The sequence below is a fragment of the Eleutherodactylus coqui genome, chromosome 6 (genome assembly GCF_035609145.1).
Source record: "Eleutherodactylus coqui strain aEleCoq1 chromosome 6, aEleCoq1.hap1, whole genome shotgun sequence".
NCBI classification, from domain to species: Eukaryota; Metazoa; Chordata; class Amphibia; order Anura; family Eleutherodactylidae; genus Eleutherodactylus; species Eleutherodactylus coqui.
In genome coordinates, this window is record NC_089842.1 from 150,289,803 (window position 1) to 150,314,775 (window position 24,973).

The following is a 24,973-nucleotide window of genomic DNA, read 5'->3' on the forward strand; positions in this document are numbered from 1 at the left end:
AAGTGGTGGCTCCCGGATGTCCTTTGGTGTGTTAGAGAGCAGGCTGGAGGGCGGTGCATGAGGACATTGTCTGATCCCGTAGATGACAGTAGCTAGCTTGTTACCTCAAGAACCAACAGATGTAAGGAAGCAAGGGCACTTATCTACAGCATTAAGTTAAGCCTGTCTAGGGGGGCACGTTTAAAGGGATTTTCTGGGATTGTAACATTAATGGCCTGTTTTTAGGCAAGCACATTGTCCTTGTTTACACTGGCACAGCTACTGGTCCATACGAGCAGCTGTACCTGGTATTGAAAGACAGCTGCAGTAATAGACATAACCGCAGGAGTAAAGCCTGTCTGGTTCTGGATGGGCACAGACAGGGGCTTACCCAACTCAGGTGTGCACGGATTGGCAGTTCTGGTAGTCACTAGTTGTCTGTGATAACGGTATTCACTCGTTCCCCATTGAGCAAAATGGAGCGGTTGCATACCGCTTGCTAGGGAACCCACTGTAAGAAATGCACCGCCACTGCATGGTTGAAACTCTTTAATAAAATGCAAACGGAACACAATGCAGTCTATGGCCGCTGTGGGTGCAGCTGAAAGTCTCTGAGAGGATACACCATTATGGTGGTCACTGAAGTCCTTCCAATTGGTATACTTTTACAGAGGAGCAACTTACTTTCAGCAGGCTTTGGGCCTAAGACTCTGTTGCCCAATTTCTGCACCTCCTCCTGGATTTACACTGTTGGGATGAAAGCTGGTGAGTGAACCATGACTTAATCTCTAGGGTCACCACCCCCACTTTATAAACACCATGAAAGCAGTCGGTGTCGCTCTGCAGCCACCTGACCACCACGTCCCAGACCTTTATTACAGACCTAGTAATCTCACATTGTCATCTTTCACAAAACCGAATCTACCGTGTGCATTGGTCCAAAGGCACAGTTGCTTGAACACAATAAACATATCAATCCCCTTTACTGTATGATGCCTAGTATAAAGGCCACACTTCCCAGAATGCAAATCACCAGATACTGAAGAAGTAGGGAATGATGAAAGATTTTGGCTGTGAAGTCTGCCAAGTGCAGCTCTGGATTATAATACAGGAGATAATTTGGGATCAATACAATATAAGAAATGTAATATATGTACACAGCGACACATTTTTATATACATCTAAATATGCAAACTGGGGTCCAGGGGTGGAGTACTATATGGGGCCATTTTCAGCTGCTGGAAGGTGCCGAAATCGCTGAAGGAGCAGAAGCGCCCCAGAGGTAAAAGTGCAGGTACTATTTAATTTATAGTACTGGTCTCCTCCTAATGGGAACGGAGACCGTGTGGACCCAAAGCCCGGGTGTGACTGCACCCATTATAATTATGGCTCTGCCTGCATCTACACATGAGTCTGGGGATTAGTAAGGGTTAAGTCCTCTTGCTGCCCTCATGCCTTCACTTAGTATTTGCACTGAGATCACTCCTTGTACTAGATGAGAGAAGAAGCATGTTTTCCAGAGCGTCGGCCAGATAATGGCTCTTTTTGATTTGCACAGCTCAGCAGCCAGTTTCTGGGTGGTGTTTGTATGTGGCAGCTGGCACCCATTATATCATGTCATAACCTAATTCCTTGTCCATAATCATCAGATGCTGTGATGGACAATACAAGAAACAGGAATGGCATTCATCTCCGCTGCAGTTGGTCTCGTTCATGTAGCAGCCAGCGTAATCTGCAAGGAAATGTGCTGCTATAATGCAGATATCGTTTGTGGTTTTCAGTGCTGTAATTGGCTATTAACACACGAATGACCTAATGTTCTCAATGGTCCAAATTGGCACCCAGAGCTGAGCTAGCTGGACAGGCTGCATGATGGAGCTCGGAGTGCCAAATGGTTAGATGCCCAAGTGCAAAGTACGTAATAAAAAGTTTTGCAATGCTGTAACATACTTTTGTCTCTTGTTTATTCATCATGTTCTATAGCTCTGCTAGCTGTCAGTGAATAAAGTCCAATGTCTGCATTCGCTTTCGACAGCCAATAGCAGGGCATGTCGGTTGTACGTGATCAGGGCAGGTGCTTACATTCACTGACAGCAAGTGAGATCATCAAAATGGTGAATAGAATAGTTTTTGCTTGAGATTGCCGCCTTCTGAAAACAAGTGTCCTTATGAGATTGGTTAGAACTGATCATCTGAATTATCTCCAAGACTGGGACTGTCATTTCCAGTTTACAATACAGTGGTATAACTATAGCAGTTGGAACTAGATTCCCTCCCCGTAGTCCACCCATGCTATGTAGTAGAACCGCGCTGGGCACCAGGAGCTTACAGCATACTTGTAATCCAGCTCTGTTGTTTGTTTATTCACTTATTATTTTTTTTTCCAGTAAACCCAAGGAACCGGTCTTCAGCGTCGGTGAGTCCATACCTCCTCCTCTTATCTGTCATCATTTGGTTTGTGGTTTATGAGAAGCACACACAGTTGTTGTCCTGCAGTACACTCTCCTGCCCCCCGGGAGGCGCTTTTATCCTGTCCTGTGGTATAAGGTGGTAATATACATGATGGTATACCTAGTGACTATGCGGTATGTGACTCTTCATTTTACAGGGCAGTGTATGAGTAAACCCCCTGGAAATGTAATGTAATGGTTCCATCCCCTTTTTTTTTGGGGGGGGGGGGGGGGGGGTCACCTCTTTCACACTTTTATTATTTTTTTTAAATAGCTTTAGGGGGAAAGGGAGTTTTACTCTGAGTGACTATTGATGTCGGGGGATCTCTGTAAGAGGGCGCAGATCTGGGATTTTCATCTAATGGCCGTTCCCTTTCTTGCATATACCCATCTACCTTCCTACCATTTACCTACCTATATCTGATGTTAATAGAACTTCTCTGTCTGCTGAGTTATTTCATTACAAATTATTTATTGCATATCGGTGACCGCTGCCGATGGCAATAACAGTGTCTACTGTCTCCATGAGGGTGGGGGCAGCGTTATAGTCTGGAGGATATGAGGAGAGCTAAGAGTATAGAGTCCCCTAGAGTATATTAAAGAGTGTATGTGTAACTACCTGTCCTCTGCGAGCGGGACGTGAGGTCCCCATTGTCAGGATTGTTGAGGTTCCCCCACTGATCACATTTTTGATGGTTTGTGGTTGGGAACCCCATTGTAGAAGGTCAGGGGCACTTGTAATGTGTGACTGTGCTGCCATAAACATATCTTTACCTAGACTTCTCTTTCTGTCTCTGTAATCACAAGGGAAGCGGCGGGTGACACACTGTAAAGGTAGGATTCTGGCGCTTGGCCTGACTAGCTCTCCGAGCAGCACGGTTGCCAAGTTGATGAAAGGTTCATCGGAAAACCCTTCAATGTCGCACCTCACACCCCAAAACAAGACATTGAAGGGCTCATCGATGGTCAGCACCCTTCCATCAGTTATCACGCTGGCATAGTATCCCGCAGTGGAGACCTCCATTCTGCTGTCTGTTAGTTGGATAGGAAAGCGTAACATTATCTCATCTGACTAATATCTATCAGTCCGGACCAGGTGCTGGTTCTCAAGAGATTACTTTCACCTGCAGAATGGCTGTCTCCATTGCCAACATCTTAAATGTGTTTTATAACTAGAACACTGCTTAATCTTGGCAAGCAAGAAAGTGCCTGTATGTATGTGCAGCACCGTGCCTACAGCGTCACCTAAATGTAGCTGCACCACTCCCTGGCTCCGTCTAGTTTTCATTAATTTAGTGGATTTATTTGCTTTGCTAATTATTGCACATTGGTTTCTTTTGTACTATAGTGTCTTTATTTCCTCCACAAAGCAAGGCATTTCATGTTTAAAGGGGCGTAATACAGCCATAGAAAAAGTAGCATCCTAATTACAAGTGAGAATAATTGCACTTGGTTTATTTAGAACCATATGTTAGTCCCAGACATAGGATGCTGCAGTTAATCAGGGGAGAAACCAAAACCTCCCTCGCCCTTAATCTGTTCTCGTCTGTATTGTTTACGAGACTTGAAAATTCTCCTCCCTGTGCAAGTGACTCTGAAACCTGCAGAACTTCCCAACGAATGTGTTTGGCCTTCTAAAGTGATGCTATAGTGCCCTCTACTGGATGCTGTTTAGAGATTTCCGAAAGCAACAGCCCCTCAAAGATGAAATGCTATCCTGTAGTGTTTTAGTGTTAACAGAAGTAGGTATAGCTGGAATATTGCTGCTGTTTTAGAGCTAGTAGTCTTTCCCTTCATTAGAAGTTCTTTGTACTTTTATATTTCTTTGTCCTTCGCATGATTTCTTTTGCACTTTATTCACTAATGACATATACTGTATTATAGGCAGCAGTCTCCAACCTGCGGCTCTGCAGCCGTTTCGGGACGACAACTCCCAGTATGCCCAGAGCGCTGCAGAGTTGTAGTTCTGCAACGGGTGGAGACCCAGAGGTTGGATGGTGCAGAGTGACGTCCTCCTTAGTTTATTCTAAAAGATCATTTCCTTATTTTAAGAAGCCACGTGAGGCTTTTATCATGTACATGAATATTTTACATGGGTATAGTATTATGTCTAAGAGTTGGCATTCCATGATGGCTGCTCCTATTCAGCAAAAGGGTCTGGTACTGCGCTTCACAGCCACAAAAGGAAGGATGCAACATATGACACGTTTCACAACCTATTGTTTACCCAACCCTTTTAAGACCAGAGTGTTTTAGTTTTTGTCCCTGCATCCTAGGTGCCGTAACAGTTTTGTTTTTCTGTCAGTATAGCTGTATCCATTTTATTTTTTATTTTGCAGGGCTAGTTTATATTTTTTTAATGTTGCTCTTTAATATATAATGTACTAAACGGTTAACTGGTTTAATTTTGGATCACTTTTTAATTCAGTTTGTTCGAAGATGAGGTGATAATGAAAGAGAGAAAAAAGCAAAACTGGCATTTGGTTTTTTCCATTACCTATGGCATTCAAAGTAGTAGTAATAATAATAATAATTTTATAGGGATGAGTAGTGTGATATTTTCAGATTTTTGTGAACTCAGTCATATGAATTATAAATGGGTTGTTTATGGGGAAATTTATATTTATTTATTTATTTATTTAATTTTTTTGAGGGGGTGTCCTAAACTCCTCCAATTTTTTTAAAAGTATATTTAAAAATTGCTAATCCATTTCATTTTGACCCATTTGGGGACATGACCTTCCGATCACTGGATTGCTTGTATTATATACTGTAGTTTTTCTGTATAGGCCCGAGACTGCCATGGCACTAAGCCCCGCTTTCTCCATCCTCCGCTAACTGCTTAGATGTAAGCTGTTGACACCGGTTAACGTCTGCTGGGTATGGAGCAGGCTCGGCCCTCAAGCTCACTCCATACACACACCATGATCTATATTTGAATTATGCAGTTGGGAAGGGGTTAAAAGGGTTTCCTACATTAGACATTTTTGGCATATCCACAGGATACTCCATAAATATCTGATATACAGGTCCCACTACTTTGACCCCCAGCTGTGTGGAGAATGGTGGTCATCGATTTTGTCTGGTTAGGCGTGTGCGCTGCTCTGTGTTCAGTTTTATGGGAGCAGACCAGCAGCTGTGCCAGTGAGAGATGTGTGTCTTGAATTCTCCAAATAAGTGCAGGTACCAGAAGTGGAACCCACAACTTTCAGATATTTTTGGCATATCCTGGAGGAGCTGCACTCATATTTTTCCAGTGGAGTCATTATGTGTGTACATTACTTATCCTGCTCTGATCCTGAGTTACATTCTGTATATTAGTACAGAGCTGCTATCCCTATTCTGCTTGTCGTCATTGGAAATGGTCAACAATCATGGTGAAAAACACAATTCTATAATGCAGGCTAGCAGGTAGTTTGTCCTGCATTAGATGACTTTACAGTGCCTGATGCAAATCACCTGAGCAAGCTCTGTGCAGACACTGCACTGCAGGGAATGCTGGGAGATTTCAGCTCTGAAGCCTGCAGAATTGTGCATGTAGCTCTGTGGTATAATACAGACTGGGGATTAGATATCTCTCTTAAATTCTACATCCACCGTCGGGCACAATTTTCCATATAGCATTAGACATATCTTTATACTGATTTCAAACATATCGCCCTCCTCTGAATATTTGCAGCTCGGCTTCCTGACCTCTTCGTTACATTGTATTCTCATGTTCCTGTTTCCAAATGCCAGCATTTTTACAATGCTACCATTCAGCATAAGGCGGCTTTCACACCTGCGTTGGGGCTTAGTTTAGGATTTGTGTGTCTCTGCTCCATTTTGGAGGAGAGAAACTGAAATAAAACCGGAAAAAAATAGAAAGCAAATGGGGAGGCTTCCATTCTGTATTGGTTTTTTTGTCTTTGGATGGAAAAATAATGCTGCATATTGCGCTATATTTCTGTCCAAAAAACTCCCCCAGAAACCTGACGGAATGGAACCAAATGGAATCCTTCCTGTTTGCTTTCCATTTTTTTTGAAACGCCAGTGAAATCAATGGGGATTTTTTTTTTATTTCGTCTTCCCCCTTTTTTATATCCATTTCTCTCCTCCAAAAATAGACCCGAGAGACTGAAACTCTGAACTGAGCGCTAACGCAGGTGTGAAAGCTGCCTAACATACCCATGTAATTATTTAGGGTGCACAGATAATTGCCTCTTGTGTAGTATTAAAATAAGGGTATTGTTATAGGCCTATAACTTGTAAGCATGAAGCCTTAAATATATTGTCCTAAGGGGTCATGCAGAGTGTTCCACCACTACTAAACTAGGAGTTGGGTGTATATATAGGGATCTAGCTTGTAATGTGGTTGGCACTGCTATTCTTTAAACTATCTCTATAGTTTATATTTTCCTTCCCCAAATATATGTGATAGCAAACACTGCATTCTAACCACTTTACTACACCTTTTAGCGTATCGCCTGGAAATGGTAAACAGTAAAAATACTGCATGCGTCGCACTAGAGTACAAAAAAGTGAACAACTCCCACGCACGTTTGTAGAAGCTACTTTTGAGTTCTGATACAAAAATTCGCCAAGGCTTTAGCAACCATGTGAAGCGATCTGTGTCCAAACACTGAATGAAGCGGCTCTGCCTGCCACCCTCTGTGCAAAATCCCAGCATGATGATGTGACGCATCAGTCAGCAGCATAGTTACACACGGCCAGTATCGCAGCTTAGGTTCTCTGTATTTGTAGAGCTGAGGATATACACTCAACCTTACATGGATGAAGGCTCTAAGAAAGACTTCCATTCAAAGTTTGGGTGGGGCGTAGGGAGGTCGGTAGTTGGAACACTCAGCATTATACCCAAATCTTGGTTGTATTACCCATAAATTTGCCATTTCATGAGACCGACCATCATACATTTGGCATTGATAACCTCGAACTCTTTCATAATATGTCACTCGTTTCAACCGAATTAATAAGGGTGTTGGCCCATGGAATGGCTACTTTGCTTATTTAGACAACGAAGCCTTAAACTTAATTGTATATTTGCATCATGGGTATATGAAGATGCTCCAACAAAAGTAAACTGGGAGAACTTGTATCCACTAATCAGAAAACAAAATGATTTGGTATGCAAATGAAGGATGCAGAGCCTATCACATGTACCCAGTGACTGCTCCATCCAGATATGAGGCATAGCGTCCTCTAGATACAACTGATTGGCTAAGAATGCTTACATATTGCATGATGACGTGAAGTAACTTGCCATTGATGGGTCACCTCTGCTGATAGATTGCCTTTATACTTAATGGCCAGTTGTCCTCATGCATTTCATTCAGCACATATATCGTTTTTATCATTTTTTTCTTTTGTTTCATTAACCCTGTGTGCCTTGTGCCCTCCCATTCTGTTTTTTTCTTCTTTGTGTTGCCCGTTCCGTCATGTAGTAACCGTGCAGGTTTTGATGGCTTCACAACTACCTGATGCCTGTAAGAACAAGGCCGACTCGGTTGCACAACCGGAAGAATTCACTTCTGAATGTGGACAATTGCCGCTTGCCTCCCCCAGGAATTTCTCTTTGCCACTGACTAAAAGTCCCAGCCAAACCAATATGCCCCTCACCAGGTCACCTAGCTTCAAAAGCACCAGGTCCCACAGCAGCTATTTCCAGCTTTGCTATTGACCCTCTATGCTCAGTTTAAACCTCTTGTGCATGGCAGGTTTAGTGCAATTTGTCAGGGCATGTCTGTGTTATAGCATTATTTTTTATTTATTTTTTTTAATATGTAGTATTTTTGAAAAGTGATTTTTACTTCTATGTCCTTTTGACTACTGGATTACAACTCCAATCTTCCAATTCCCAGTATAATTAGGTATGACCATGGCAGTAAGCTCTGAATAAGAAGTCTGTTTTACATTGAGGATGCTTTGTCACTACTGGTATATGTTTACTAAATGTCAGTTTTATATGAGGCTCTATCTATGCAATACGACAGGCCGCGATCCATATTAAAGCATTGCTGTAAGTTATGAGACCTGTATCGAACCCCTCCTTCCTTTCACAAGGCCAGGCTCACATGACCGGATTTGTATTGCAGATTCTGCAGTCAGCGTCTGCGTGGACTTTGAAAGGCATGCATTTTCAATTTTTCCTTCGCTCGCGAATATGAATTGCGGATTCCGTGAGAGGAAGAAAGATCGCAGCATGCTCTAATTTGCCGTGGAATCCATGCAGACGGCCTACATTGATGTCAATGGAGGCGTCCAACCCGCAGCCCATACGCAATAAACATTGTACATTGGCTGTGGGTACCCAGGTCACCGCTTAGCAATGACCCAGGAAAGGCAAACTAAAAAAAAAAATTGTTTTGTGCATGACCCCATGCGTGCCTTTGCACGGTCATCTGCAGTACAGTTAAGTGAGGTACTCGGGACCACTGGCAGGGCTCACAGCTGCGGGTCTCCCGTTTGCGGAATCCAACCCGCCTTTGTGCACCCCGCCTACGGAAAGCTGGAGAAAGTACATGAAGGGGGGGCTCAGGGGTTGTGTATATAAAATACATAATGTAACTAGGTGCTGATGATTAACTGCTATAGGGAATCTCATGACATCACTGCTTATTAGCAATGCTGTAGTGATGTCACTCCTGTTGGCTATATCACCAGTAATTACATGGTGATGGTTATATAGCCTATTGTGCCAGATTTCTGTAATGATCTGTAGCTCCATCTGGGGAGGTAAGACCTGGATGACTACATAAAACCTATCTTTTTGACAATTATGAACCCTTTTCTGTAAAATATTGGAGAACAGCTTGGAGTACATTCAATAAGCTCTCTGACTTTAACATTCGATTATACTTTGGTTCTCAATACATTATTCTTATTAGAAGACATTTGAGCCTCGGGTTAAGTGTTTTTTTTTTTTGTTTTGTTTTGTTCCTCTTTATTAGGTTAGAGAACCTTAGACTTTTTGCAGCTCCATTTTTTTTCCATTGCGGCAGTACATCTATATCTAAAATAAATAAATAATGCAACAACTTTGCAAATATTATTGAATAAAAACCTCCTACCGTATTGTGTATACAGCACCTATGCAGACCTTTGTGTCTCCATTGTTACAAGCATACTCTGTGGGGAATGTTTAGTTAGAGTGGCAGTTCATATGCGGGTGTAAATAAACTATTCCGGGGTAGTGTGATAAATGTATGAAGAGACTTGCACATCTTAATACACTAGTCACACCTGGCAGCACCTCCATGAACCAGATGGCAACCTATGCCAACTCCAAAATGGCATAATTTTCTGCTGTAATGGGTGTACAAGTTACTGGTGTCCATAGTAAATGTGACAGCATACGTGTGCCCACACCTACTAATGCTGGACCCTGCCTACTTTTTGAAAAGGTGGTGGAACCAGGAGTAATAGTTAAAGGGAAAAAAATTGCAATTTTGGCAATTGCACCAAAATTGTGACTCTTGTACACCAGCAAACTGACGTACAAACAATAATACAAGCACTATCTAATCCTGTGGTCACGAGGGACAGGTGGAAGGGAATGAAATGTGAGTGCAGGATCACCCTACATAGGGTTTGTCTGTAGTCTGTCACCATGTAGACACATAGATTTGTATGGAAACTGTATACACAAAACGGTAGGAGATGTTTAATAGTCTATTTGCCTTATTCTTAGATGCCCTGGAGTGATAACAAAAGGTAAATTTGGCATGCTCTTTAGGCCTCTTTCACACGGGCTACAAAATGATTGCTACAAAACGCATGTATGTGAAGCCCATGGTTTCCAATGGGTTCTTTCACATGAGTGATGTTTTGTAGCCTGTAAGAACCTATAGGAAACCATGAGCTTAGGAAGTTATTTCTACACGGGCTACAAAACATCGCTCATGTGAAAGAACCCATTGGAAACCATGGGCTTCATATTGTAGCGATGATTTTGTAGCTCATGTGAAAGAGGCCTGAGTCAATCTAAGTTCAAGTAGAAATCACAGAAAGGCAGCAGTGTTACTCCACTAAACTAGATCTAAACACGGTTTTGTGTATTTAAAGGCTGAACTGAATGCTAAGGGTCTCGGGCATTAAACTACAACAGAGGTTCATTGCTGATGTCTTCATAAAACGTACCCCCCACCTTAAAGGAGTTGTAGTCCAGGAGTCTGTCTCAGGGCTTGTGTAATCTTTCAGTTCTATGTGTTGCTTTGGTTTTTGTTTTATATACATTTTGCATTTGTACTAATTTCCCTCTTTGTAGGTTATTAATCCTTGACCTTGTATATGCATGCTGTTTCTAACCTGTAATAAAGAATTGCTAAACTTACCTTACTGGTCTTGCGTTTTCTTTTCCATCTACTCTTCATTAAGTTTATTTTTGAGTTTTCTACATTTATTTGCTACTTTTTATACTTTTTTTTTTTTTTTCCCTTGCTTTTGCAGATCTAATTGATGTATTTTATAGTTTTTGGGTTAGATGCATTTTCCATTTACCATTTCTTTTTTTCCCCAGAGGAAGGTTATGTAAAAATGTTTCTGCGAGGACGTCCAGTAACTATGCACATGCCCAAAGACCAAGTGGAGTCATATAATTTGGAGGCAAAAGTGGAACTTCCTGCCAGAAGACTGAAACTGGAATGGGTGTATCCTTTTATTCAGCATGCAGTACATGGTTTTTGCCGAGTCCATTCACACTTCAGCTAATTGTTTCAGCGTGTCGGGAGGAATTTGGGGTCAGTGCATTTAGTAATGTAAAAACACTGAACATCACATGTGTAGACGTGAGATGCCTGGAGCATAAACCAGTATTTTGGGGTCTATCAGTAGGGGCCTGGGTTACATGCTGCAGTTCTGCAAAGATCTGAACATGTCATATCATAATTCTGATTGTACATCCTGTCAGATGCCATTGCCTCCATATTATGTCATTGTAATCTGACTTTATGGTTCAATAACCTTTCTATTGAAAGCTTTTAGGACAGGCAGGAAAAGACCTATCAAAATGCAATAGAGTAGTTTGCAAAATAAGTGTCATCTGACTTTACGAAGATAAAAAGCTTTCACGTTAAATTGACTTTGCTAAGAAAAAGTTATCAAGGGGGAAGGGGAGAAGGAAGGTAGAGAAAAAGAAAGCGGAAACACTGGACGCATGACACCTTTTCAAATCGTAGAAGAGGTTAAACCCTTTGCATTGCCGGTTTTAGGAGGGTACAACACCATTAACCCTTTCCAATCCACTGTCTGACCTCTGAAGACTTTATGATTTAGGGCTGTACAGCTCCGATGTTGGAAGACATCTGTCGGGGTTCTCTTACTGTATATTGCCAGCCTCTCTGCTGTCGGAGCCTATCTAACGTGTCACCTCATGCAGTACTGGCTTTAGCCAGCAGATAGCGCTGTTGTATAATGGCAGAAAAAGAGTAAGCCCCCTAGGAAAACCAGGATACAAATTGGATTGGAAAGGGTTAAGTATCCAAGCGTCCATCTCTGGAAAGGAGCAGAACCTTGTTTAAACGATTATTGTTTAAAAAATCATTCAATTAAGTGAAAATGAACGATCTTCAGTGTAAAAGCAGGCAACGATCAAACAACGAACGATAAACGGATCCACGGTGCGTACACAGTGACAGCTGTGGTTGTGTCGCGGATCGGACGGCTTCCATTGACTTTAATGGAAGCTGTCTCTGTGGGATCGCAGAAAAGTGGAGGGGGAGGAGGAAATTGCATCCGCATGCTTTAAATTGTTTTGCTGATGCTAATGCAACCCTATGGGCGATTTGATCTGCAGATCTCCCGCATGGGTTCCACAAATTAAATCCGTCCATGGACATTGGGCCTTAGGGAGTTTAATGTTTTGACATAGCTTTTTAGTATTAGTTTGCATTTATGTATGCACTATTTTGTATCGTAAGTTTGTATTACCTATTCATGCATATTGGGTAATGTTTAATAAAAGTTCATTGGTTAAGTTAAACAATACAGGAAATGCTGCAGAAATTCATATGGATAACCTGCAGCATTAATACATGTGAACATAGGGCCACGTTTCACTAGACTGCTTTATTTATCAAGTTGTAACACATGGCATACAGTTGCATGGTGGATTTCCCTTCATTTCTCATTTGTCCAGAACATGATTATCCCAGCTTTTTTTTTTTTTTAACCTTTAAATCCCTTTTCTGCATTCGATCTGATATTCTGGCACCTGTCCTTTGCCATTGACTCTGGATTAGAGAAATTTGCTGTATTGCGGAAAGCCCCATGAGGGGAGTGAATTCGAGGTATAGGGTCATGCATTCTATCTGATGGATTGTGACCATGTATAGTAGCGATGATCACTGCATGTAAATGACACAGCCATGGTCATATATAGATCTCCTGTCCCATCATAATGGAGCATGGCTACATATCCACAACTATCTCTTTACAGTGAATAGGGAACTGGGCATCCCCATTTTGAAGACTAGTAGTTGCAACCCCTTGACTGATTCATTATATGGCCTGTCATAATTTATAGCAAAAACATCCCTTTGCTCTATGACTACTGTTGCTGCATATAATTTATTCTTTTCCCTGCCGCCCTGTTCTCAACCCTTCCAAAGCACCTCCTATTTTTCTGTTCTTCCTTTACTAGTATTCTAGCTATGGCTACCGAGGTAGAGACTGTCGCACTAACCTGTACCTTCTGCCCACCGGAGAGACTGTGTACTTCATCGCTTCTGTCGTTGTATTGTATAATGTTGAAGAACAGTTGCAAAGACATTACACGGGTCACAATGATGACGTCAAGTGGTGAGTCAGAATAGGACTTAAGTCGTCTTCACTTTTCGTGTTCCCATAGAAATAGAAATCCAGGTATAATGGGGAACTATGAGGCCTCGATTTGAAGAAGTTATGTTCATAGTTGCCACTATCATTATTACACCTGTTAATGACCAGTGCCAGATGTCTTCAAAATATAGCATATTTGACAGCCACAAAAATCGTTGTTTATGGTTCCTGCTGACAATCTATTGTCCCAACAGACAGAATGGATTCTTCCTCTTCATTACATTAGTTTTTACTGAGATCAGTTGTGTCTGGTAGATGCTTTTCCTTAAGCTGTATGCAAATGACATGTATTCCCTCCCAAGACAGATGTGTATGTTAATAGGGGAATTTGGATTAGTAATATCCAACAGTTTTCTTAAGGCCACCATTTGGTGGTAGAATTAAAGCTATTCTTCCCTTTTGCCAGCTCCTTTTTTGTAGAGCATGGCTACATAGCTTGAAGATCCTGGGCCTGCACCTACTGTGTACCCTTTTTATAATATTTTCTATGCGTCTTCCTTTGTGGCAGAGGTGCCTTTTTGGCCCAAAGAGACCAGGGTACTAGGCCTGAACTCCCCTATAGCTATACCATGGGCTCCTTGTATTAGCCAGAGCAGAACTGCTACACATAAACTGCAGGCCCACATAACCAAAATATAGCCACCATATATGGTAGTTGCATCACCCAGTAAGGCATTTATATATGTGGGCCAAGAGAAGGGGACTTGATACCTAAATGTTTATACTTTAGAGGACACTGGGGCCTGCCTCACCAGCCAGAGGGTGAACAATACCACTACATCCACTCGCCAGTGTTAGTGGAGAGCAGCTCCTACTAAACCCACATAATGTTAGATCAGCGTTGTCTAAGCTCCACAGATGCTTAGTTTGTTCATGTGTAGCAAAAATGATGCAGATTATCCACAGCAGAAAAATTGCTCCAGAATCCACATGAAAACTGCATCAAAATCCGCAACATTGGTGTGGATTTTGATGCAGAACCGCCACTTTCAAAAGGCAACCCCTTTTTAATGCTATAAAAAACCTAAGCAACTTCAAAGATATACAGAGTTATTATAAATGATCTTCCTGATTAAAACATTCATAACTCACTTTAAAGACACCCAAATATATACATTTAACAGAAACTCAAAAAGTTCTGTTGCACAACATCCAAAATATTTTCTGCAGCAGAGGTGACCAATGTGAGCCCTCTTTTGAGGCTTGAGCCTGTAGTCAAGTTCCTGCCACACGTTGTAGTATATCCCAATTGACAATGGCTTCTGCATCACAGAACATGCATGTTGGGTGATAAGGGAGGCATCTTTAACACTCCCCCAGAGGGAAAAAAATCACAGGGCATAAGGTCCAGGGAAGGTGGAGGCCAAGGAAGAAGTTCGCTACCGTCATCACCTCTCCCAATCCATCTGTTTGTTAGTCGCCTATTTAGCGCACTTCTGACTTCATTGTGAAAATGGGTGGTGCTCCATCCTGTTGGAAGATGCAACCTGGGATTTCTTGTTTCAGCTGCAACAGAAGCCATATCTGTAGCGTCCATGTACGAAATCGCCGGGATTGTTTCGTCATGGAAAAAGTAGCCGTACATTTTCCTACAGGTTATAGCACTAAGCACATTCACCTTGGGGGAGTCGCACATATGTTCCACGTAGACAATTGGGTTTTCCCTTCCCTCCTCCAGATTCTGACAATATGTTTGGTAACTGTTTCTGAAGGGTAGAAGGCGGCTTCATCACTGAACACTAAAGATTCCGTGGAACAATCACTTTCCATAACAGTTTGTATATTATCACAGAATGAATGTCGCCGCGCTTTGTCATCCTGTTGAAGGTCTGTAACGACTGCAGTCGGTAGTGTAAACGTTTGCCGCTGGTTTGCGGTTCTGATGTGGATTGTGGTGCAGATTTTTCCGGATCCTAAACTTTCACTATTTTCACACTGTACCCTTAAGGCTATTTCACACAAGCCTAAATACACAGCAGATAGAGCCCATTGATTTCAATGGATTCATTCACAGCTATGTATTTATCATACGATTTTTGGTCGCGTAAAGAGGGGGGGAAAAAAAGCAGCATGTCATCTTGGTGCTTATTACGCACTGAAATAACCCATTAAAATCAATGGGCATGTACAAATATGCAGGTAACATGCGTATTTGTGCACTAAATCAATGGGATTTTGTGTGGGGGTTTTTTTTTTTTACACACGTAAAAAAACTGCAGATAGGAAGAGACAAGCAGTGAATTGGTGTATTTCGATCTGTGAATACGCTACATATTCATGGACTAAAATACACATATAACCGTGTGAAAGAGCCCTTAAGAGCATCCTGCTAGTTGTGGGTCTCCTACAGTTGTAGAGCCATGGTTTAGAGCTTGTTTTTAGTTGTCAGCACCAAAAACGCACCCTGCTCACTGGAAACTTTTGTCTCGAACATCCTCCCGTATACTCCCACACTACGAGACTTATAGTTGAAAAAAAAGTGAAGCTTTCTTGATCACTGCCCCCCTGGGTAGCAATGCTCTTCCTTGGTTTGAGGATACTTGATAGCTTTGTGATAGTGACACTGTCTTCTCCTCACAGCAGATGCTTGTGAGGCAGTGCGTCATCTGAAACCAGCCCTCCCAGGCCTATGTAATTTTTATAGTCTCTCAGAAGTATGTATTAATTATTCACAGCCTTGCTCAGGACTACATATGTTTTTTTTTCTAATTTTGCAGCCTTGCAGTCCATCCTGATAAAATTACCATAGCAACTGGCCAAGTTGCAGGAACATCCAAGGATGGGAAAGTAAGTGATCCTGTCTTGTTAATGAAGCTCAGCATAAGATCATCAGGTGTATGCTGGAGACAGTCATTGTATTCCTTGCATAAAATTCTAAGTTTAGATCATCCATTATGTACAACAAAGTAAAACTTACCTGAGAAAGTCATTAGTATTCAGGCAAACTAACCAAAATCCATTACTTGATGCTCTTGGGGTTCATGCACATGAGCCTATTACAGCTCATTATAACAACTTGGCTGTAATAGAAGTCTAAGGGGCCGTATTGTACCTCCCAGATGTCTCCCGTTTCTTACAGAGGCATACAAGGATCTTTCTATCAGAATTCATATGTATCTAAACGACAGTGGCGTGCTCCATCAGCTCTTCCATGTGCATAGCACCTTAAGGGGTTTCTTAAATAGAAGGTACATCTTTTACAACTAACTTAATTTAATTGCTCCATTGCTTTTTCAATGAAAAAGAAGACAACTTTGTAAATCTTGAAAATCTTCTACCAGCTCTAATGGAAACCCTGTGTATTCGGATCCTGCATCCATATCGCCACCCATCTGTCCCTAAATGTATTAATAAGAGGTAGGGGGCAGATGGGAGTATGACTGCAGGATCAGGATGCACAGGGTTTGTTTGCCGCCTGCTACCATGTAGAGAGGACAAAGAGCTAGAGAAGGAGTGGAGCAAACCCAGAGTGTATGAGTGTCCGGAGCCCAGGAGGATGTCCAGGGACCAGAAGCCTCAAGGAGCTGCAGAAGAGTGTAGATTTGTGTGAAAATTAATTTCACTAGGAGGCGCTGACAACCAGATAAAGCCACCAACTGGTGGACAAAATAGAGCAAATGGAGAAACAATACTGGCAGCTCGGCGTCGCTCTCCAATGAATTTCAACAGGCAGTGGGATAAGATTTATCCAACTTCTCTTTTTATTGTGTCAATTAAAACAGCAGTCTGCCTGTTGAATTTCATTGCAGAGCGGCGCCGGGCTACCAGTATTGTTTCTTCATTTGCTACCATGTAGACACAGCTCTACATTGGAGCTCTGGATAGAAAAAAAGAATACAAAATTGCTTTTTCATGTTGCTTGCCGTTAATCAATTAAATTGGTTGCACAGGTGGACCTTCCCTTAAATGGATATACTCTTGTCCTTTTTTAGTTTTTGACAACCATCAGTAGAGGTAAAATGTAGCAGCCTGGAGCTCAGGTTGTTTGAACTCCCAGAGAATTGTATAGAATTGATACAATAGTTGCAATCCCTCAGCTGTAAATAGTGGTCGGCATAGTTTGTGCATCTGATGTAAACCAAAATGTTCCTTTGGTGAGGAATTGAAACAAAGTCTATTAGAAAGTTGTTCATTAAAAGACAGGACATGACACCTCATATAAAACACATCTGCAGAAGCATGATGTTTGCAAACAGTTAACATGTTGCATTTTTGTTTTATAGCAATTACCACCACATGTCCGTGTTTGGGATTCTGTGACACTGAACACCTTGCATGTCATTGGCATGGGCTTCTTTGATCGCGCTGTAACATGTGTTGCATTCTCTAAATCTGTAAGTAATAGAAAAAAGTACTGAATTATAAATTTTTTTCAGTCACTCTTTACGTCCTTACAATAGTTCTCTAAGGGCCCCTTCACATGAATATATGCGCAAAAGCACCCTCAGAAGCACAACACATTTGCACCGTGAACCATGTGCTTTTGCGCCCATTTTTGCTGCACATATTACTGTACTTTTTGTGCTCACAGGGCTAGTTCACATGGACGAGGAACATGCCCACGCTGTGATTTTAAAGACTATTTGGCATAATGAGTTCCAGATGTGTGTCCTCCCCGCAGTATTGCGTAGCATATTGCTCAATTGCACAGGTATTAAGGGCACATTTGCACACCTCCCATACCCTTGTATAGGAACCTTTTGGTGCGCATATGCGCAAAAAAATGGAGCCTGCTTTTTTTTTTTTGTGCATACAAGAGAGACTGAGAATGAACGCATTAAAATCAATGGGTTCTATTCTCTGTGTATTGCTGTGTGAAGCTGCCTTAAAGCTGGTCATACACATAAAGGTGAATAGGTCTGGTCTGCAATACCACAAACATCCCATGGCCAGGTGTAGTGCTGTTTCTGGAAGAAAGCGGGCATGTTTTTTTGTTGGTTTTTTTTTGCAAATGCTGGACAACCTCTTTAAAGGGGTTATCCAGTTAAACAAAGTTGCTGACAAATGAATGCTAATCAAATGTTGCTAAAGTTTACAATGTGGTTCTGCTTTGGATTTTTGGTCTGTAGCTTTACACTGGCACTTCAGAAGTGTTTTATTCCCAGATTGCCTCTGGATACGATCTGTAGGTATTCTAGCAATACATATCGGTCTCGCTCAGTGGGTACAACCAGGGACAGCTATTTCTTCCCTTGAGCTCTCAGGATCAGATTGCTGACCAATAGCAGTGCAGTGCTTGGCGGGACCATGCACAAGAAAAGCAGAGTGGGGAATTGTGGGAAATGTAGTCTCAAGCTGCATATTGGTAGGGATTCTGTAGCCAACTTGGTAAATAGTGAAGGAAGGAAACCTCAGAAATGGAGCTCAGGTTAAGAAAGTAATGGCTGCATAGTTTATACCCATAATTGGCTGTGCATAAATATTGCGCAAAGACTCTTCATATCTAGAATTCTTGAAAATTCACTTTACAACCGGAATACCCCTTTAATAACAACCCTGATGATCAGTGGAAGTCTGTCAGGAGCATTCACTATCAGCAGCTTTTTTTTTGCCATTTGGAGTCCTTAACCCCTTAGTGACGGAGCTTTTTTGCTTTTTTCCATTTTTGCTTTTTTTTTTTCCTACTCCCTTTTAAAAAATCGTAGCTCCTTTATCCATCGACGTCGCTGTATGTGGGCTTGTTTTTTGCGAGATGAGTTGTATTTTTCAATGGCACTGTTTATTGTACCATATAATTTACTGAAAAACTTTTAAAAAATTCGAAGTGGAGAGAAATGGGAAAAAAACGATATTCCACCATATTTCGGTGCATCCTGTTTCTACGGCGCACAAACTGCAACAAAAACAACCTGCTATTTTTATTCTATGGGTCAGTACGATTGCTACGATACCAAACTTGTATAGTATTTTTTTTTTGCTGTAGTACTTGTATCTTTTTTTTTTTTTTTTAAAGAATATTTTTTTTTTTTCAATTATTTTCTGCGGTCATTTTGTGCGCACAATAACTTTTTTTATTTTTTTCATCGACGTAGTTCAGCAAGGGCTCATTTTTTACGGGATGTCCTGTAGTTTCCGATAGTATCAATTTTGGAATACATACAACTATTTGATCGCTTTTTATTGCATTTTTTCTGGGAGACAGGGTAACTAAAAAAGTGTATTTCTGGCGTTCTTTATTTGTTTTTTTGGACGACGTTCACCGCGCAGGAAAAATAATGCGTTACTTTGATAGCAACTTTATTGCTTTTTTTTTTTTTTATTTTTTTTTTACTTTACTTTGAAGACTTTAAGCCGGACTTGAAGACTTTAACATGTGATGCTTTGATCGCTCCTGCAGTATGACGTAATGCTATAGCATTACGTCATACTGCTTTTTCACAGGCAGTCTATCAAGCCAGCCCACGGGGTTAATAGGTATCTGCCTTATACGTGAATGTTGGAGTAATCCATTTACTTAGGTGATACCCAAAGGGTATCGTAGCCTTATCAATCAGTTATGGCTAATTGTATATACAATGCATTGGAGAAGAATACACATGAAACTGACAAGATGGTGTTTCAAGCTTCTCTTCTGAATCACATTTATATAGTAAAGTTAGCACTTGTCAGGAGCTGATCACAAGCTTGCCTCACCCCGTCAGCATCCAATCATAATATAATAAACATATCACAGTAAGATTATAATCTATGCACATTCATGTGTTTATAGCAAAATGTGATTGTACTCAGTAAGAGAAATAAAGTAATCTTGTAGATACGATATTAATAGTGATGTTCTATTGCAAGGACATAAAATAAACCTTGAAAATTACATATAGTACATAAGCTAGCAATAATGCCAAAATACCTGTAGGTACAATTACAAATACAAGGACTTTTTGTTAAAAAGAACAATTCATTATAAGGTGTTGACTTGTTGTTTTGTGAACGGTGATGAAGGAATGATGTAAAACAACATTATTCTAGGTTACTTTCGGAAGAAAAAAAATTGGCAACCTCCAAAATTATGCACCGATTTAATAATATATCTTTATAGAGGTTGGGACTTTTTTCCTGTTCATTGGTTGTGATTCTGATTGTTGGCTCATTTGCTCAATGTTTAGAATGGAGGAGGAAACTTGTGTTCTGTGGACGATTCCAATGACCATGTGCTCTCAGTATGGGACTGGCAGAAAGAAGAGAAGCTGGCTGATGTTAAGGTACTGGTGTCACAACTGCTTTCCCCAGTGTTACTGGTCTAAGGGCATTATTACACAGATAAATAATCAAAGTCTGATCGCAGCAGATCATTCTGATATTGTGAGGTATCATCTCTAGCGTTCAGCTACATGAGGCGCGTGAAATCACATGTGGTCATGCCTCTGGGATTTTTATTGTCCCAGAAATTCAGCGATTTCTGAATTTTCTGTGACCACAAAATTTCAGGTGCGTAAAGAGGTGATAAATAACGTAACTTTGCAGTACGATTTACTGTGATCAGATGTGATCTACGTGCAGATCACCCCAGAAACACTTAAGATATTTTTTCATTTAGGAGGATGTCTGACAATTTTTTCACTGATGACCTATCCTCTTTATAGGTCATCAGTAACTGATGGATGAGGGCCTGCTGTTCGGTAAACCCCCTCCCCAATCAGCTGATCATCCAGCCTGCTGTCCAGTGCAGTGGGACAGACATTGTCATAAGTGAACAGGGGAGGAAGTGCCAGCATCAGCTTCGCTCCCATTGAAATCAATAGGAGTTTAGCATTGCTACTGCACTTCCTGCTCCTCTTCTGGTCACATCCAGTCCGCTTATGAAAATGTCTGTCCTGCTGCACGGGACAGCAGGCCTGATGGACAGGGTTCCCGAGAGGCAGACCTCCATCCATCAACTACTGATAACCTATCCAGAGGAAAAAATGGGCAGGCAACCAGTTTTAAGCCTATGAGAAAATCTAAGCAACCTCAGTTATATACAAATATCTTCCTGATTTTAAAACCCTCAACTCACATTTAATGACACTCCGAAATATAAATTTGATGTTGAGGGAAACCGAAACTCTCAAAAGGTTCTGCTGTGGAAAACCTTTTGATGTTGTGCATTACAGGTGTTCAATGTGAGCCCCCTTTGTCACTGGAGCCTGTAGTCAAGTTACTGCCCTACATGTTGTAGAGTATCACGATTCACTGTTGCAGTGGCTTCTGTGATGTGTACTCGCAGATCATGCATGGTGGGTGGTGAGGGTGGCATGTAGACCATCTTTAACACTCCCCCAGAAAGAAAATAGCAAGGCGTGGAGACCAAGCAAGAAGTTCACGATCATAATCACCTCCACGGCTAATCCACCTGTTAGTCGCCTATTGAGCCGTACACCTTTCTACAGGTTATTGCACAAAACACCTTCACCTTGGGGGAGCCACACATATGTTCCACGTAGTCGGGTGGGTTTTCCTTCCCCAGACTCTTACCTTACATTTGGTGCCTGAAAGATGGATGGCGGCTTCATCATTAAACACTAAAGATTCCATGAAACAATCACTTTCCATTGCTATTTGCATACTATCACAGAACGAATGTCGCCGCGCTTTGTCACCCGGTTTCAAGGTCTGTAATGACTGCAGTCGGTAAGGATGATAATGCAAACATTTGCGCAGAATCTCCCACACATTGGCCTCTGGACGTCCAATTTTCTGCTTGCTCTGAGGGTGGATTTGTGAGGACTTTGTGTGACACTTGCATGGACGCACTCCGCTGTTTCCACTCTGACTAGTGGATGGCTGGATGGTTTTTGCTTACAGATGCAACCCTTTTCCTTAAAATTGTGACTAATTCTGTGCCCACTAGATGGAGCTTCACCAAACTCTGTTAGAAAATGATGTTGAACATGAATAACAGACTGGTAGACATGAAAAGCAAGGACACAAAATGCTTTCCCGTCTCCGTTGGCAGCCATTTTGTCTCATATCCCTCTAGCAACGACTACGACAGAATAGAACTTTTTGGGCCTTTTTTAGCAAAACTGTCTTAACAGTAAAACGTCCTGGTTGCCCGTATCAACCAATCACAGCACAGCTTTCATTTTACCTCAGCAGCTTTAAATTGAAAGCTTTGCTGTGATTGGTTGCTGTGGGGAACCAGGACGTCTTGTTAGCAGTTTAGTCGTTCACGACAAACCTTTGAGTTTGTTTCCATTTATATCAAATTTATTTATCCGAGTGTCATTAAACGTGAGTTATGAGTTATTTGAAATCTGAACCGTAAAATGATTGTGGTCATAGCAGCTAGGTCAGTAGCCTCCAACCTGTGGCTCTCCAGCTGTTGGAAACAGCATGGCCTGACCGCTGGAGAGCCATAGGTAAATGGAACTTAGAGCCCAGGCCAAGGCCCTACTAATTCTTAAATCTTAAGTCCTGTTTTGTATTCTCTCTGGAAGTAAAACCATTAAATCTTTGGAAGTCTCTGAACTACTGACTCTCTTCTTTCAGTGCTCAAATGAAGCCGTGTTTGTAGCAGATTTCCATCCCACAGATACAAACATCATAGTCACGTGTGGCAAATCTCACCTGTATTTCTGGACCCTGGAGGGAAGTTCTCTGATCAAGAAGCAGGGATTGTTTGAGGTAATACTTGTATTGTCATCTCCCATTCACTAGACTGGAGAGGGACTGTTCATGCATGCACAGCTACTTCTATGCTGAGAACAGGGACTGGGCACCTCCGTAGGTCCCAACAGGTGGTTGATAAACGATTAATCAATGTGGCATACTTTATAAGTTGTATTTCACATCATTATTGATACTCTTACCGTTATACATGTTTCTATTCTCATTGCCTTTACAGAAACAAGAGAAACCAAAGTTTGTGCTATGCGTCACTTTTTCAGAAAATGGCGATACAATCACTGGAGATTCAAGTGGAAATCTCCTGGTTTGGGGAAAAGGTAAATCAGTCTAGATATATTTTGTAGTTTCACATATAAGGTGAAAGCCATCATTGTTAGACATACAAATGGCAAATAGTTGTGGAACTACAAGTGGGATGTCTGAGGTCTTAAAGGGGTTGTCTGCCTATTATTAGGGCATATGGGTATGCTAAAGGGCACTGCCATAACACTGAATACCCTTCTCTACTAGCCAGAGTGGAGAAATGCTCCCACTCTGGAGCATCTGACCCATCAGAGCATTACATAAAAAAAGCCTGTAGAAAAGCTTCCATGTAATGCTCCCGCATAATGAGGGGGATCCTTCACATGAGAAGGGGTTATCCAAAATAAATATTGACTAGTCGAGACAGTCACATGCCTCCACTGGTAAAAATTGTCTGTGGTCCCTCTGAGGCGATACCATGCTATTCACGTGTTCTTTCTTTTCTCACATGATTGTCTTTCATCTTTAGGTACTAATAGGATTAACCACGCAGTTCAAGGAGCCCATGACGGTGGTATTTTTGCACTTTGCATGCAGAGAGATGGCACATTAGTTTCTGGAGGGAAAGATAGGAAACTTATATCCTGGGATGGAAATTACCAAAAACTCCATGTCGCAGAGGTAAGGAGTTTTGCCACACTGAAAATTGTATATATGATAAGGGATATAACCTATAGCAGGTAATGTATAGCTAGGAATAACCTATAGTGGACTGTCCTGAATGGTCCTGCTCTTATACTTACATTTTATGTACATTTCTGTGGTCGTCTGGTAAACCAGAATATTTCATACTTCACCCAATAATGCTAGAATAAAGAAAATGTATTGCATATATACATATGAGATTATTTTAGCACCTAGTGACTGTTGGGCATATCTCTTGTAAGATTCCAGAACAGTTTGGCCCAGTGCGGACTGTTGCAGAAGGAAAAGGTGATGTTGTTCTGATCGGGACGACAAGAAACTTTGTCCTTCAAGGAACTTTAGCTGGAGACTTCAGTACCATTACCCAGGTAAGAGTAAGACTTATGGACAATATTTTATACTGCTGTACATTGCACTTACATGTGGTGGGGTGGGTCTAAGTGAATAAAGCTTTACTATCACAGTGAAGAGTTTCAATATACTTTTATTTTAATTCTTCATTTTCAAGATCTCTGCGTGTTGTCGGTGAATGCAAACCTTCATAATTTTATATCCAAAAGCTAAATATCTGTTCTGGTTGCGTCATTAATATATTTGCTAATAATTTTTATACAGGGTCATACTGATGAACTGTGGGGATTAGCTGCACATTCCCAGAAGCCTCAGTTCCTGACATGCGGTCATGACAAGCAAATAACATTGTGGGATGCCATCAGTCATCATCCAGTTTGGTGCAAGATCATTGAGGTTTGCTTATTGGTTGTTGCTCTGTTTTGCCTAAAACAGATTATATGATTTGTAAGAAACAATATTTAACAACTTGATAGAACAGGACGATTCACGGACTTCTCTTTTATCAATTTCAGGATCCGGCTCAGTCTGCTGGCTTCCACCCCAACGGTTCTGTTGTTGCAATAGGAACACTGACGGGCAGGTATGTACTGAATATCTGAATAGCTCAATGGCTTTTAAGGTGTGATCGGAAATTCAGATTTCCATGATCCAGTGAGAATCTGAACTATGATTGTTCTGTGTAAGAGGATCCTACCTCCATAAAAAAATCCTTGGCAAAATTTGACATACATTTTAAGTGTTGTAGCTATGCTCTTTGTGCAAAGTGTTGTAAATGTTGTGCCACACCATCACTGGTGGGATAC

The 24,973-nt window shown here is 41.4% G+C and overlaps 1 protein-coding gene across 6 annotated transcripts in view; it reads left to right on the forward strand.

Moving 5' to 3' along the window:
* Window positions 1-24,973, forward strand: part of EML1 (EMAP like 1) — a 136,118-nt gene that overhangs the window by 100,028 nt on the left and 11,117 nt on the right. For 4 of the 6 annotated variants that reach the window (XM_066607963.1, XM_066607961.1, XM_066607964.1 and 1 more), the window contains 13 exons: window positions 2,367-2,395; window positions 3,237-3,263; window positions 10,945-11,074; window positions 13,074-13,223; window positions 15,980-16,049; window positions 17,486-17,596; window positions 20,366-20,461; window positions 22,731-22,865; window positions 23,086-23,185; window positions 23,641-23,792; window positions 24,059-24,184; window positions 24,432-24,563; window positions 24,683-24,750. In XM_066607963.1, coding sequence (XP_066464060.1) covers window positions 2,367-2,395; window positions 3,237-3,263; window positions 10,945-11,074; window positions 13,074-13,223; window positions 15,980-16,049; window positions 17,486-17,596; window positions 20,366-20,461; window positions 22,731-22,865; window positions 23,086-23,185; window positions 23,641-23,792; window positions 24,059-24,184; window positions 24,432-24,563; window positions 24,683-24,750 — 1,326 coding nt within the window. The remainder of the gene's footprint in view (window positions 1-2,366; window positions 2,396-3,236; window positions 3,264-10,944; window positions 11,075-13,073; window positions 13,224-15,979; window positions 16,050-17,485; window positions 17,597-20,365; window positions 20,462-22,730; window positions 22,866-23,085; window positions 23,186-23,640; window positions 23,793-24,058; window positions 24,185-24,431; window positions 24,564-24,682; window positions 24,751-24,973) is intronic. The other 2 variants (XM_066607962.1, XM_066607966.1) reach the window with 1 other exon arrangement.